General features: G+C 35.5%; 1 protein-coding gene across 3 annotated transcripts in view; it reads right to left on the bottom strand.

Moving 5' to 3' along the window:
- Positions 1-13,607, bottom strand: part of ZRANB3 (zinc finger RANBP2-type containing 3) — a 295,703-nt gene that overhangs the window by 115,683 nt on the left and 166,413 nt on the right. For all 3 annotated transcript variants that reach the window (XM_088021735.1, XM_028101349.2, XM_028101348.2), the window contains 2 exons: positions 5,798-6,029; positions 2,228-2,313 (listed from right to left, as the gene is read on the bottom strand). In XM_088021735.1, the coding sequence (XP_087877861.1) occupies positions 2,228-2,313; positions 5,798-6,029 (318 nt within the window). The remainder of the gene's footprint in view (positions 1-2,227; positions 2,314-5,797; positions 6,030-13,607) is intronic.

Below are 13,607 nucleotides of genomic sequence, written 5' to 3'. Positions count from 1 at the left end.
AATTTTATCAAATTACATCTCAGCATATATGGAGATGATATAATGAAGTTTTTCCTTTTCATTAGTAACATGACTATATTAATACATTTTCTAATATTAAACAATACTTGCTGATATGAATTCCATTTGCATCTGATTAACATATTACGTCTTTTCATGAGTTTCTGGTTTATATTAATATTGAAGATTTCTACATTCATAATCTTAAGTAAAAAAGTCCTTTTTTTCTGTATGATATTGTCTGATTTTGCTATCAGTGAAATGCCTTCATACAAACAATTTGGAAGGACTCCTATCTCTGTTCTACAGCCCTTTAAAAAGTATCAAAACACACTAGGGTTACTTTAAAAATTTGTAGAAAGGATAAAGGAAAACATACACATACACATACACACACACACACACACACACACACACAAACACACACTGGGGAAATAATGTGAGAGACTCCTATCACAGACAAAGAGCTGATTTCTATAATATATAAAGATTTCCAATATATCAATAAGAAAAAAAACAGCCAGTAAGTTTAGTAGGATGAAGGGCAAAGAACATAAACAGAAATTAGCAGGAAAAAAAGTATAAATGTCTCTTACATGCATGAAAAAATGCTCAACTGCATTTAATAACATAAGAAGGCAACAGTCAGAAGACATTGGCAAGATAAAATACTATCTGAACAGGTTGGAAAAGTGTGGGGAAAGAGACAATCTTATTGCTGGTAGGAATATAAACTAGTATAATGTTAGTAGAGCAGTCTGCAACAATATGTTTTGTTTAATCTTGATGAACTGTATAAAGAGAGAATTTAAAAATTACATTCTTTATTTTCTATTAGCTGTATTCATACTTTGGTTGCTTCAGACTTTATATATATTGTTCTTAAGAACTAGGAAAAACTTTCATGTGTTTTAAATTTGTCACTTCTATTCTTTATAGAAACTTGTAGTGCCAAAAACTTTTTAAAAGGTTAAAAAAAAAATAAACGACAACGTCAAGAAAAAAAAACAATCTAAAAAATATAAAAATACACATGCCCTTTTGTGCCAGCAATTCCAATTCTATAAATTTATCCAACAGATTTAGTCCTGTGTGTGACATGAAATATTAAAATAACTCATAATTATTGAGTGCTCACTGTGTGCCACTGACTATTCAAGCCCTTTACAAATATTAGCTAATGTAAGTCTCCTAATAACTCTCTGAGATAGGAATAATTTTCTCTTTTTACAGCTGAAGACATGAAGGTATGGGGAGGTAGAGTAACTTTCGTAAAATGAAACGCGGTAAGTACTCGATATGAATATGAAAGACAGGTGGTCTAGCTCTAGTTTTCCATGCTTTTTGCCAATATAATGTACTGCCTCTCAAAACATGCAAGGATATTCATTGTGGTATTGTATGCAACAGCTATGTACCACAAACAGACGTCTATTGGTAGTAGACTCAATAAATTAGAGTGCATGCAAACAGTGGAATACATGCAGCATTTAAAAATAAAAAAAGAACGTCAAAGCTCAAAAACTGATATGGAAGGATCTCTAATAGATATTAGGTGAAGAGAGCAAACCACAGAACAATGTATACCTTATATTACTATATATGTAGAAATAAAATGAAACAATATTATACACACATAATCACATATGGTTTTTCATGCATGGAGTATCTCCAAAAAGATACACAATTAATTGCCAACACTGGTTACCTGGGAAGGAAAATGGCTGGCTGGGAGACATGAGTGGAATGGGAACTTACTTTTCAATTTTGTACATTCTGCACATTTATCCAGTCAATACAAATAAATAATTTCAAAAATAAAATGGAAGGTAAAAAATTAAAGAAAAAATGCCATTATCTATTTCTTTTATTTATTTTATGTATAGGTCTTTCACACAAGATTTTTTTTTTTAATTTTTAAAAAAGATTTATTTATTTATTTGAGAGGGAGAGGGAGAGAGCATGAGCCCAGGGGGAGGTGCAGGCTCCCCATGGAGCAGCGAGCCTGATGCTGGGCTTGATCCCAGGACCCTGAGATCATGACCTGAGCCGAAGGCAAATGCTTAACTGATTGAGCCACCCAGGCACCCCCAAGATTTTACTTGAAGAAATTATTCCATAGCTACCACAGGTTTGAAAAGCACTGGAACAAAGAATGACTAATAAAACCTTAATGTTCACAGTAAATATGCAAGAATTAAAATTTATAGCAAGTAGTTTGTCATACCTGATATGTGCATTACAGTATCTTTTGGCATACTCCGTCCATGTTCCAAATTTTTGTGGAAAGAGAGCTTCAATCTGCATGAAAAGCTGTAACAATACAAGTGTTCTCAATATGTCGCAACATTTTCAAGTAAATATTATTACTATGATAAATCTAGTTAAAAAAATAGTGGAGTAAAAAAAATCCATCTCTTCTTTCTCAGCCTCCTCCTTTTCTTCCATCCACCCATCTTTGCCACCCTATTCTTCAGGGGTAACTGCTACACTTTTCTCTAAAATACATTTACATATTTTGTATGCCTATATAGGGATATGTATATATTCTCTTTTATTCACATGAAGATGCTATTATACATATAAAACTAGGATTCTGTCCCCTAAAACATGTCTTAGGCATCATTAGAGTACATATACATCTATTTTTACTTAGTTTTAAAAATTATCTAAACCATGGTATTACTATAATAAAGTACCATTTAAAGGCTCATAGCACCCATTATCATGTAGAAGTACTGTAAAGTATTTAAACAGTCTCCTGATCATGGACCTATAGGCTGTTCCTAGCTTTTATATAATTATAAAATTAATAACTTCAGGTAAGTCTATGTGTGTGTATGTGTGCTTATATATATGTAGGCGTAAGTATAATGTCTACATCTCATCTATCCATCATTTATCTATTTATCCATCTATCCATCCACTTACCCACCCACCTGCCAATTGGTATTTCCATTAGATGAGTCTGTAGGATATATTTTTAGAAATGAAATAGGTGTGTTTAAGATATATGCTTTTTGAAGTTTGATGGATGTTATTGTGTTCCACTGTAAAAAGCAGGTCCCATCAATAGTATCATGAAATCTTTTCATTTTTATAACTTTGATACACTGCACATAGTAGTATCTCATTGTTATTTTAGTATACATTTTTAAAACACCTGCTTTAGTGAGAAATAATTCATATACCACTTTCATTATTCACACTTTTAAAGTGTACAATTCAGTGGCTCTTAGTATATTCACAAAATGCCTCAATCACCACTATCTAATTCTTAAATATTTTTATCACTACAGACAGGAACGCCATACCCATTACTAGTCATTTCCCATTCTCTCTCTCCCTCAATCCTGGCAATCACTAATCTGATTGCTATTTCCATTACTTCGCCTTTCTGGATATTTCACATAAAGAGAATTATACAATATGTAGCCTCTGTGTCTGACTTCATTCACTTAGCATAATGCTTTCAAGGTTCATCCATGTTTTAGAATGTATCAGTATTTCATTCCTTTTTATGGCTGCATTTTCAATATCCATTCATCAGTTATGGACACTGGTTTCTTACTACTTTTTTGGATATTACAAATAATACTACTATGAACATCTGTATACAGTTTTTTTTTGTGAACATATGTTTTCAGTTTTTTGTGTGTAAACTTAAAAATGGAATTGCTACATCTTATGGTAATTCTATTTTTAACTTTCTAAGTAATTGCCAGTGTGTTATCCAAGGATTGAAATATATAGCTGTATATGTCTCCATTAAAAAAAGAAAATAGATCTCATGGGGCACCTGGGTGGCTCAGTCGGTTAAGCATCTGCCTTCAACTCAGGTCATGATCCCAGGGTCCTGGGATCGAGCCCCATGTCAAGCTCTCTGCTCAGCGGGGAGCCTGCTTCTCCTTCTCCCTTGCCCCTTCCCTTGCTAGTGCTCTCTCTCTCTCTGTCAAATAAATAAATAAAATCTTGAAAAAAAAAAAAGATCTCAAATCAATCATCTAACTTTCCACCTTAAGACACTGGGAAAGAAGGAGTACACAAAATGCAAAACAGACAGAAGGAGTAACATAATGAAGACTAGAATGGAAATAAACAACATAGAGATTGGAAAAACAACAGAAAAAATAATCAATGAAACCAAATACTGGTTTTGATAAGAATGAGAAAATTGACAAAATTTTAGCTTACATTAACCAAATTAAAAAAAAGAGAGAGAAAAGACTCAAGTTACTAAAAACACAAATAAAGGAGGGGACATTACTATCAACCTCACAGAAACACAAAGGATTATAAGGGAATATTATGAACAACTGTATGCTAATAACTTAGATACCTTAGATAAAATGGAAAAATTCCTATAAAGATATGTATCAAACTTGCTCAAGAAGAAATATACAATTGAATAGACATAATATTCAGTGAACAGACTGAATGATTAATTCAAAAATTATCCACAAAGAAAAAACTCAGGCCCAGATGGGTTCACCACCAAATTCTACCAAACATTTAAAAAAGAAGTAATACCAGTGTTTCACAAACTCCTCTTAGAAACAGAAAAGGAGAGAATACTTCCCACCTCATTCTGTGAAACCAGTATTGCCTTGACACCAAAACCAAAGATGTAACGATAAAACTACAGATCACTATTTTTGTGAACATACACACAAAAATCATCAACAAAATAGAGCAAACTGAATCCAGGAACAAAGAAAAAGGATGACATCCAGTCAAGAGAGATTTATCATGGAATATAAAGTTGGTTTAACATCTGAAAATCAATGACCTTAATATACCATATCAACAGCTGTCTCCCACGCTTGGCTTACTAATCAATAATAAAAATGGCTACTGTATGTTGAGTGCTTACCATGTGCCAGGGCACATAGCAAGATACTTTCAAACCAGTATTTCCTTTAATTTTTAAACCCTACAAGACAAAAAGTACATTTTTTTCTGTAACTCAGTGTTCGTTAATGGAAAGGGCTTCTCTAGGTTACAATGACCCTTATAGACTCATAAGAATTTCACCTGTCATTTCTTCCTCCCAACCCCTTAACTACTCCACACTCTGCACAGCTCTTAGAGTGGTAAAGCTAAATGGGGGTATCAAACAAATGCCTTATTTCTCCATCCAAGTAGTTATTCTACCTGATCTGAACATAAGTTTAGATACCTATACCTTCCCAGACTACGGATCTTTTTTTTTTTATTTAACATTTATTTGTTTATCTTAGAGAGAGAGTGCAAGTAGGGATAACGGCAGAGGGAGAGGGAGAGAAGGAGAATCTCGGGTAAACTCTGTGCTCAGTGTGGAGCCCTAAGCAGGGCTCATCCCACAACCCCGAAATCATGATCTGAGCCAAAACCAAGAGTCTGACGCCCAACTGACTGAGCCACCCAGGTGCCCCCAAAACATGTATCTTGAAGTAAAAGAGAAACAGAAAGAAGTTCTGTAATGCAATTCAAAAGATACAAAATAGATTAAACTCCAATCCTAAATTATATCCTTATAATGTCAAACAAACTGGACAAATGAAGACTAAAACCATGTAAGAATCACAAGAAAACAAATGTGATGAAAATTACAAATGTATACTAAATATGAAAACCTTATGCTGAAAGTAAAAACTATTTTTTTCTACACATGTACAAGCACAGGTAAGGTTCACATGTAAACAGAGAAAACGGTCATAGAAAAGATACATTTAACCATTAATAGCCATCTAGAAATTCCCAATGATTATTTTTGGTGAAAGACTTCTTTTAAGCCAAAATTTAAGGACTTTAATACCTCTTCAGGCCTTCCCAAAGCTGGAGTTCCTGTAAGAAGAATGGCTCGTTTGGCTTTCTGTACTATTGGCAATAAAATCTTGCTGCGGGTTGCGTTCCTGGACTTCATGTAGTGTGATTCATCCACTATAACTATGTTGAATTTCTGATTATTCAATGCATCTATCAAAGTCTCTGCATCTGCGGTTAAAAGACCATAACCCAGAACTGTCACTTTGCTGGTTGATATTCTCCTAGAAAAGAAAAAAAATCAATGTAATTTAAAAAATATTTCAGTAACCAAATTATCCATAAACAACACAACTCTTCAGGAGAAGGAAAACAAAGAAAATAAGGGGAAAAATAAAAGGGATGGTATTACACTGCTAAACCTCAATTTCTCTTAAGACTTTAGTTTTCAGGTATGATTAACCAGAATCCAAAATTTAAAGGATAACCAAAACCAAATATTTGGTTAAATGGTCTTTGGAAGAGTTTGACATCCACCAAGCCACATTTTACTAGGATAAGGACATTACTCTCTAAGAATATTTATTTCCAGGCATCTAGAATCATAGATAAAGTGGATATGCAAATATTAATTGACTATTCCTTGAAGCCTTCCCACAAAGAGGATAGCAATATTTTTCAAGCCAGGTGCTATTGGAATTTTGAAGACAATACTTAGTATTGCAGGGCTGTCCAGTGTACTGCAAGGCATTTCATATTCCTGGACTGTCACATTAAAGGCCAGCAGAATGCTTGAAATTGTGACAACAAAAATTCACTGGCTGAGGGGTGATCCAAAGCATGGGAAAGGAGAGGAGGATACAACTTTATGCAGACAAACACTGGACTAAAGAGATTGCTCATATTTTGAACTACTTAATTATTCACACATCTATAGTATTTTTTCCTATGTTGTAATGAAATTATTCATGTACATATTTATCTCCCTTGCTACCTCATAAAACTGATGAGGACAAAGAATGTATTTTATTCATCTTTGTATGTATAGTGATAGGCTCCTAACCAGTTTGTAGAATGAAATAACTGGACAAATAAATGCATTAATAATAAAACACATTACTTTTGCATTTTCTATATCACCAGTAAAAATATACAGGATAGAGTCAATCTTCTGCAGTTCCTCTTCCTAAGAGAAATGGCAGAGCTCCTAAATAGCACAATACAACGACACAACAATTGCATTTAAAAATTTTTTTTAATTTATTTTTAAAATTTTAATTCCAGTGTAGTTAACAACAGTGTTATATTAGTTTCAGGTGTATAATATAGTGATTCAACAATTCCATATATCACCCAGTAACCATCAAGATAAGTTTACCCTTAATCCTCTTCACCTCTTTCATTCATCCACCCCCCCCACCTCCCCTCTGATAAGCATCTATTTGTTCTCTACAGATAAGAGTCTGTTTCTTGGTTTGTCTCTTTTCTCCTTGTTCATTTGTTTTGTTTCTTAAATACCACATACAAGTGAGATCATATGATATTTGTCTTTCTCTGATTGGCTTATTTCACTTAGTATTATACTCTATAATACAGCAGGTTGGTGTAAATGGCAAGATTTCATTCTTTTTTATGGCTGAATAGTATCCCATCATGTATATACCACATCTTCATCCATTCATCCGTCAATGGACATTTGGGCTGATTCCATAATTTGGGTATTGTAAATAATGCTGCAAAAAAATTGGAGTGTGTATATCCTTTGGAATTAGTGTTTTCATATTCTTAGGGGAATACCCAGTAGTGTGATCATATGGTAGTTTTCTTTTTTTTTCCTTCAATTTAAATTCAACTTAGTTAACATATAGTATAGTATTGGTTTCAGGAATAGAATTTATTGATTCATCACTTACATATAACACCCAAGTGCCCTCTTTAATGCCCATCACCCATTTAGCACATTCTCCCAGGCACCTCCCCTCCCTCAACCCTTAGTTTCTTCTCTATAGTTAAGAGTCTCTTATGGTTTGCTCCCTCCCTGTTATCTTATTTTATTTTTCCTTTCCTTCTTCTGTGTTAATCTGTATTGTTTCTTAAATTCCACATGAGTGAAATCATACAGTATTTTTCTTTCTCTGACTTATTTCGCTTACCATAGTATACTCTAGTTCCAACCACGTTGTTGCAAATGGCAAGATTTCATTCTTTTAGATTGCCAAGTAATAGTCCATAGTTTATATATACCACATCCTCTTTATCCATTCATCAGTCAACGGACATTTGGGCTCTTTCCATAATTTGGCTATTCTTTTTTTTTTTTTTAAGATTTTATTTATTTATTTGACAGAGAGATAGCGAGAGCAGGAACACAAGCAGGGGGAGTGGGAGAGGGAGAAGCAGGCTTCCCGCTGAGCAGAGAGCCCAACCTGGGGCTCAATCCCAGGACCCTGGGATCATGACCTGAGCTGAAGGCAGACGCTTAACGACCGAGCCACCCACACGCCCCATAATTTGGCTATTCTTGATAGTGCTATTACAAAGTTGGGGTGCATGTGCCTCTTTCAATCAGCATTTTCATATCCTTTGGATAAATACCTAGTAGTGCAATTGCTGGGTTGTAGGGTTATTCTGTTTTAACTTTTTGAGGAACCTCCATACTGTTTTCCAGAATGGCTGCACCAGGTTGCATTCCCACCAACAGTTACAAAAGGTTCCCCTTTCTCTGCAACCTCGCCAACGTCTGTTGTTTCCTGAGTTGTTCATTTTAGCCATTCTGACAGGTGTGAAGTGGTATTTCATTATGGTTTTGATTTGTATTTCCCTGATGATAAGTGATGTTGAGCATTTTTTTTTTTATGTGTCTATTAGCCTCTGGATGTTTTCTTTGGAAAAGTGTCTATTCATGCCTTCTGCCCAACTCTTAACTGACCATTATTTGTTTTGGGGGGTATTAAGTTTAATAAGTTCTTTATAGATTTTGGATACTAGCCCCTTATCTGATATATCATTTGCAAATACCTTTTTCCATTCCATCAGTTGCCTTTTAGTTTTGTTGATTGTTTCCTTTGCTATGCAGCTTTTATTCCTTTGCTGTGCAGAAGATATTTATTCATTTATAAAACCGGCTGAACCAGTAGTATACTGAACAACAGTGGTGAGAATGGACATCCCTGTTGTGTTCCTGATCTTAGGGGAAAAGCTCTCAGTTTTTCCCCACTAAGGATGGTATTACCTGTGGGTCTTTTGTATATGGCCTTTATGATCCGGAGTTATGTTCTTTCTATCCTTACTCTTTTCAGGGTTTTCATTAAGAACGGATGCTATGTTGGGGCACCTAGGTGGCTCAGTCATTAAGCATCTGCCTTCGGCTCAGGTCATGATCCCAGGGTGCTGAGATCGAGTCCCGCATCAGGCTCCCTGCTCGGCAGGAACCCTGCTTCTCCCTTTCCCACTCCCTATGCTTGTGTTCCTTCTCTCACTGTGTCTCTCTCTGTCAAATAAATAAATAAGATCTTTAAAAAAAAAAAGGATGCTATGTTTTGTTGAATGCTTTCTCTGCATCTATTGAGAAGACATATTGTTCTTACTCTTCATTAACATAATCCTGTTGATTAATTTGTGGATATTGAACTACCCCTGCAGCCTAGAAATAAATCATACTTGATTATGGTGAATAATCCTTTTAATGTACTGTTGGATTCAATTAGCTAGTCTCCTGTTGAGAATTTTTGGATCCATGCTCATCAAGGATACTGGTCTGTAATTCTCCTTTTTAGTGGGGTCTTTGTCTTATTTTGAAATCAAGGTGATGCTGGCCTCATTTAATGAGTTTGGAAGTTTTCCCTACATTTTTATTTTTTGGAACAGCTTCAGAAGAATAGGAATTAATTCTTTAAATGTTTGGTAGAATTCCTCAGGGAAGCCATCCAACCTTGGACTCTTGTTTGTTGGGAGATTTTTGATTACTGATTCAATTTCTTTCCTGGTTATGGGTCTATTCAAATTTTCTATTTCTTCCTGTTTCAGTCTTGGTAGTTTATATGTTTCTAGGAATGTGTCCATTTCTTGCAGATTGCTCAATATTTTGGCATATAATTGCTCATACTATTCTCTTACAATTGTATTTCTGCAGTGTGGTTGTGATCTCTCCTCTTTCATTCATGTATTTATTTATTTGGGTCCTTCCTCTTTTCTTTTTGGATAAATCTGGGTAGGTGTTTCTCAATTTCATTAATTCTTTCAAAGAACCAGCTTCTAGTTTCATCGATCTGTTCTACTGTTTTTTTTTTAATTTCTATATCATTTATTTATGTTCTAATCTTAATTATTTCCCTTCTTTTGTTGGTTTTAGGCATTATTTGCTTGTCTTTTTCCATCTCCTTTAGGTGTAAGGTTAGGTTTTGTATTTGAGGCTTTTCTTGCTTCTTGAGGAAGACCTTCCCTCTTAGGACTGCCTTTGCCACATCCCAAAGGTTTTGGACTGTTGTGTTTTCATTTTCATTTGCTTCCATGTATTTTTTAATTTCTTCTTTAATTTCCTGGTTAACCCATTCATTCTTTAGTAGGATGTTCTTTAACATCCATGTATTTGCGGTCTTTCCAAATTTTTACTTGTGGTTGTAAGTTTCATAGCATTGTGGTCTAAAATATGCATGGTATGATCTCAATTTTTTTGTACCCATTAAGGCCTGAGTTGTGACCCAGCATGTAATCTCTTCTGGACAATGATCCATGTGCACTCAAAGACAATGTGTATTCTGCTGCTTTAGGATGAAATGCTCTGAATATGTCTGTTAAGTCCATCTGGTCCAATGTGTCATTCAAAGCCCTTGTTTACTTGTTGATCTTCTGCTTAGATGACCTGTCTGATGCTGTGAGTGGGGTGTTAAAGTCCACTATTAATGGGGCGCCTGGATGGCTCAGTTGGTTAAGCAGCTGACTTCGGCTCAGGTCACAATCTCAGGACTGAGATTGAGCCCCACATTGGTTGGATTCCCTGCTCAGTGGGGAGTCTGCTTCTCCTTCTCCCTCTGCTGCTCCCCCTGCTTGTGTGCTCTCTCTTTTAAATAAATAAAATCTTTAACAAAAATAAAGTCCCCTATTATTATTGTATTATCAATGAGTTTAAGTTTGTTACTAACTGATTTATATAATTGGCTGCTCCCAAGTTGGGGGCAAAAATATTTACAATTTTTAGATCTTCTTGTTGGATAGACCCCTTTATTATGATATAGTGTCCTTCTTCATCTCTTGTTACAGACATTGGTTTAAAATCTAGTTTGTCTGATATAAGTATGGCTGCTCCAGCTTTCTTTTGATGTTCATTAGTATGATAGATGGTTGTCCATCCCCTCACTTTCCATCTGGAGGTGTCTTTGGGTCTAAAACGAGTCTATTGTAAGCAGCATATCAATGGGTCCTGTTTTCTTTAACCACTCTGATACCCTATGTCTTTTCACTGAAGCATTGAGTCCATTTACATTCAGAGTAGTTATTGAGAGATATGGATTTACTGCCATCATATTACCAGTAAAGTTGCTGTTCCTGTGGATTGTGTCTGTTCCTTTCTAGTCTTTGTTGCTTTTCGTCTCTCCTTCCTGCTCAAAGGGTCCCCTTTAGTATTTCTTGCAGAACTGGTTTAGTGTTCATGAACTCCTTTGGTTTCGCTTGTCTTAGAAACTCTATCTCCTTCTATTCTGAATGACAGCCTTGCTGGATAAAGTATTCTCATCTTCATATTTTCCCCATTTAGCATGTTGAATATATCATAACACTCCTTTCTGGCCTGCCAACTTTCTTTGGACAGGTCTGCTGTTACTACCCTTGTAGGTTAAGGACCTTTTGTCCCTAGCTGCTTTCAGAATTCTCTCTTTATCTTTGAATTTTGCAAGCTGCACTATGATATATCTTGGTGTTTACCTGTTTTTATTGATTTGGAGGGTAGTTCTCTGTGCCTCTTAGACTTGAATGCCTGTTTCCTTTCCCAGATTAGGGAAGTTCTCAACTATAATTTGTTCAAATAAACCTTCTGCCCCTTTTTCCTGCTCTTCTTTTTCTGGAACTCCTTTGATACAGATATTATTGTGCTTTGTGGAGTCACTGAGTTCTCTAAGTCTCAATTCATGATCTAATAGTTTTATTTCCCTCTTTTTTTCATTATTTTCCATAATTTTATCTTCTGTATCACCTATTCAATCCTCTGCTTCTTCCATCCTCATTGTGAGTACATTTAGTCGGTTTTGAATCTCAGTTGTAGCATTTTTTATTTTGGCCTGACTAGGTTTTAGGTGTTGTATAGCTACAGCCAGGGTTTCTCTGGTGTCTTCTATGTTTCTTTCATGCCCAGCTAGTATTCTCATGACTGTTCTAAATTCTTATTCAGATATACTACTTATATCTGTTTTGATCAAATCTCTGCTTGTGATTTCTTTTTGATCTTTCTTTTGGGGAGAATTCCTCCATCTTGTCATTTAGGTTTCTGTATTTTGCATATTATGAAAACTTGTTATGTTTCCTGCTCCTGAGAGTAATACTATATTAAGAAGGGGTCACACACTGTCCAGGGGCTGGCATGTCAGGAAGTGTTGCTGGCGTATGCTGTGTGCACTCTGCTATTGTGCTTTGGCTGCTCATTCCCACAGATCAGTCCTCTACAGAGTTCCTCCTTGCTTGCAGTGGGGAGTGTTTGGACCTTTAACTAGGTGTGCTTTGATTTGTTAAGATAAGCCAGATTTAAAAATGGTGTGGGGAGCGCCTGGGTGGCTGTTGGCTGGGGGTCCTACTCTTAGTTTTGGCTCAGGCCATGATTTCAGGGTTGAGGAATCAAGCCCCATGTTGGGCTCCCTGCTCAGCAGGGGGCTTGCTTGTGTTTCACTCCCTCTGCCCCTCCCCCTGTTTGCACACACTCTTTCTAAAATAAATAAGTAAATCTTAAAAAAATCCAAAAAAATGAGAAAAGGAAACAAACCAATAAACTATAAGCCTGATACCAAAGAAAAAAGAAAAGAAAATATAAAAAATTTAAAATTAAAATTAAAAACTAAGGAAAAAATAAAAATAAATAAAAAAAGAAAGCCTGGTTTTATTTCCACCAAAACTGAAGCTGACATTTTGGAGCACTTTGATGTTGAGTTGTATAAGTTCTTTATTTTTTTTGGATTCTATTCCTTAATCACACAGGTCATTTCCAAATGTCTTCCATTCAGCAGGCTGCCTTTAGATTTATTGATGGTTTCCTTAACTGTGCAGAAGCTTTTTATTTTGATGTAATCCCAATAGTTTATTTTTGCTTTTGTTTCCCTTGCCTCAGGAGACATATCTAGAAAAAAGTTGCTACAGCTGATTCAGAGAAATTATTGCCCATGCTCTCTTGGAGGATTTTTATAGTTTCGGGTCTCACATTTAGGTCCTTAATCCATTTTGAGTTTATTTTTCTATATGATGTAAGAAGTAGTCCAGTTTTGGGGTGCCTGGGTGGCACAGTCGGCTAAGCATCTGCCTTCAGGTCAGGTCATGATCCCAGAGTCCTGGGATCGAGTTCCGCATCAGGCTCCTTGCTCAGTGGGGATCCTACTTCTCCCTCTGCCTGCTGCTCCCCCTGCTTATGCTCTCTCTCTTTCTCTGTCAAATAAATAAATGAAATCTTTAAAAATTTTTTTAAAAAAGAAAGTAGTCCAATTTCATTCTTTTGCATGTTGCTGTCCAGTTTTCTCAGCATGATTTGTTGAAATACTGTCTTTTTCCCATTGCATATTCTTGCCTCCTTTGTCGAAGATTAATTGACCATATAATTATGGGTTTATTTCTGGGTTTTCTATTCTGTTACACTGATTGATGTGTGTCAATTTTTGTGCCAGTACCAT

The sequence above is a fragment of the Eumetopias jubatus genome, unplaced genomic scaffold, assembly GCF_037043125.1.
Source record: "Eumetopias jubatus isolate StellerSeaLion01/CBP00866 unplaced genomic scaffold, mEumJub1_p1.0 scaffold_3, whole genome shotgun sequence".
Taxonomy (NCBI): Eukaryota; Metazoa; Chordata; class Mammalia; order Carnivora; family Otariidae; genus Eumetopias; species Eumetopias jubatus.
Note: the sequence above shows the minus strand (reverse complement) of the source record. Positions and strands in the feature narration are given on the sequence as shown.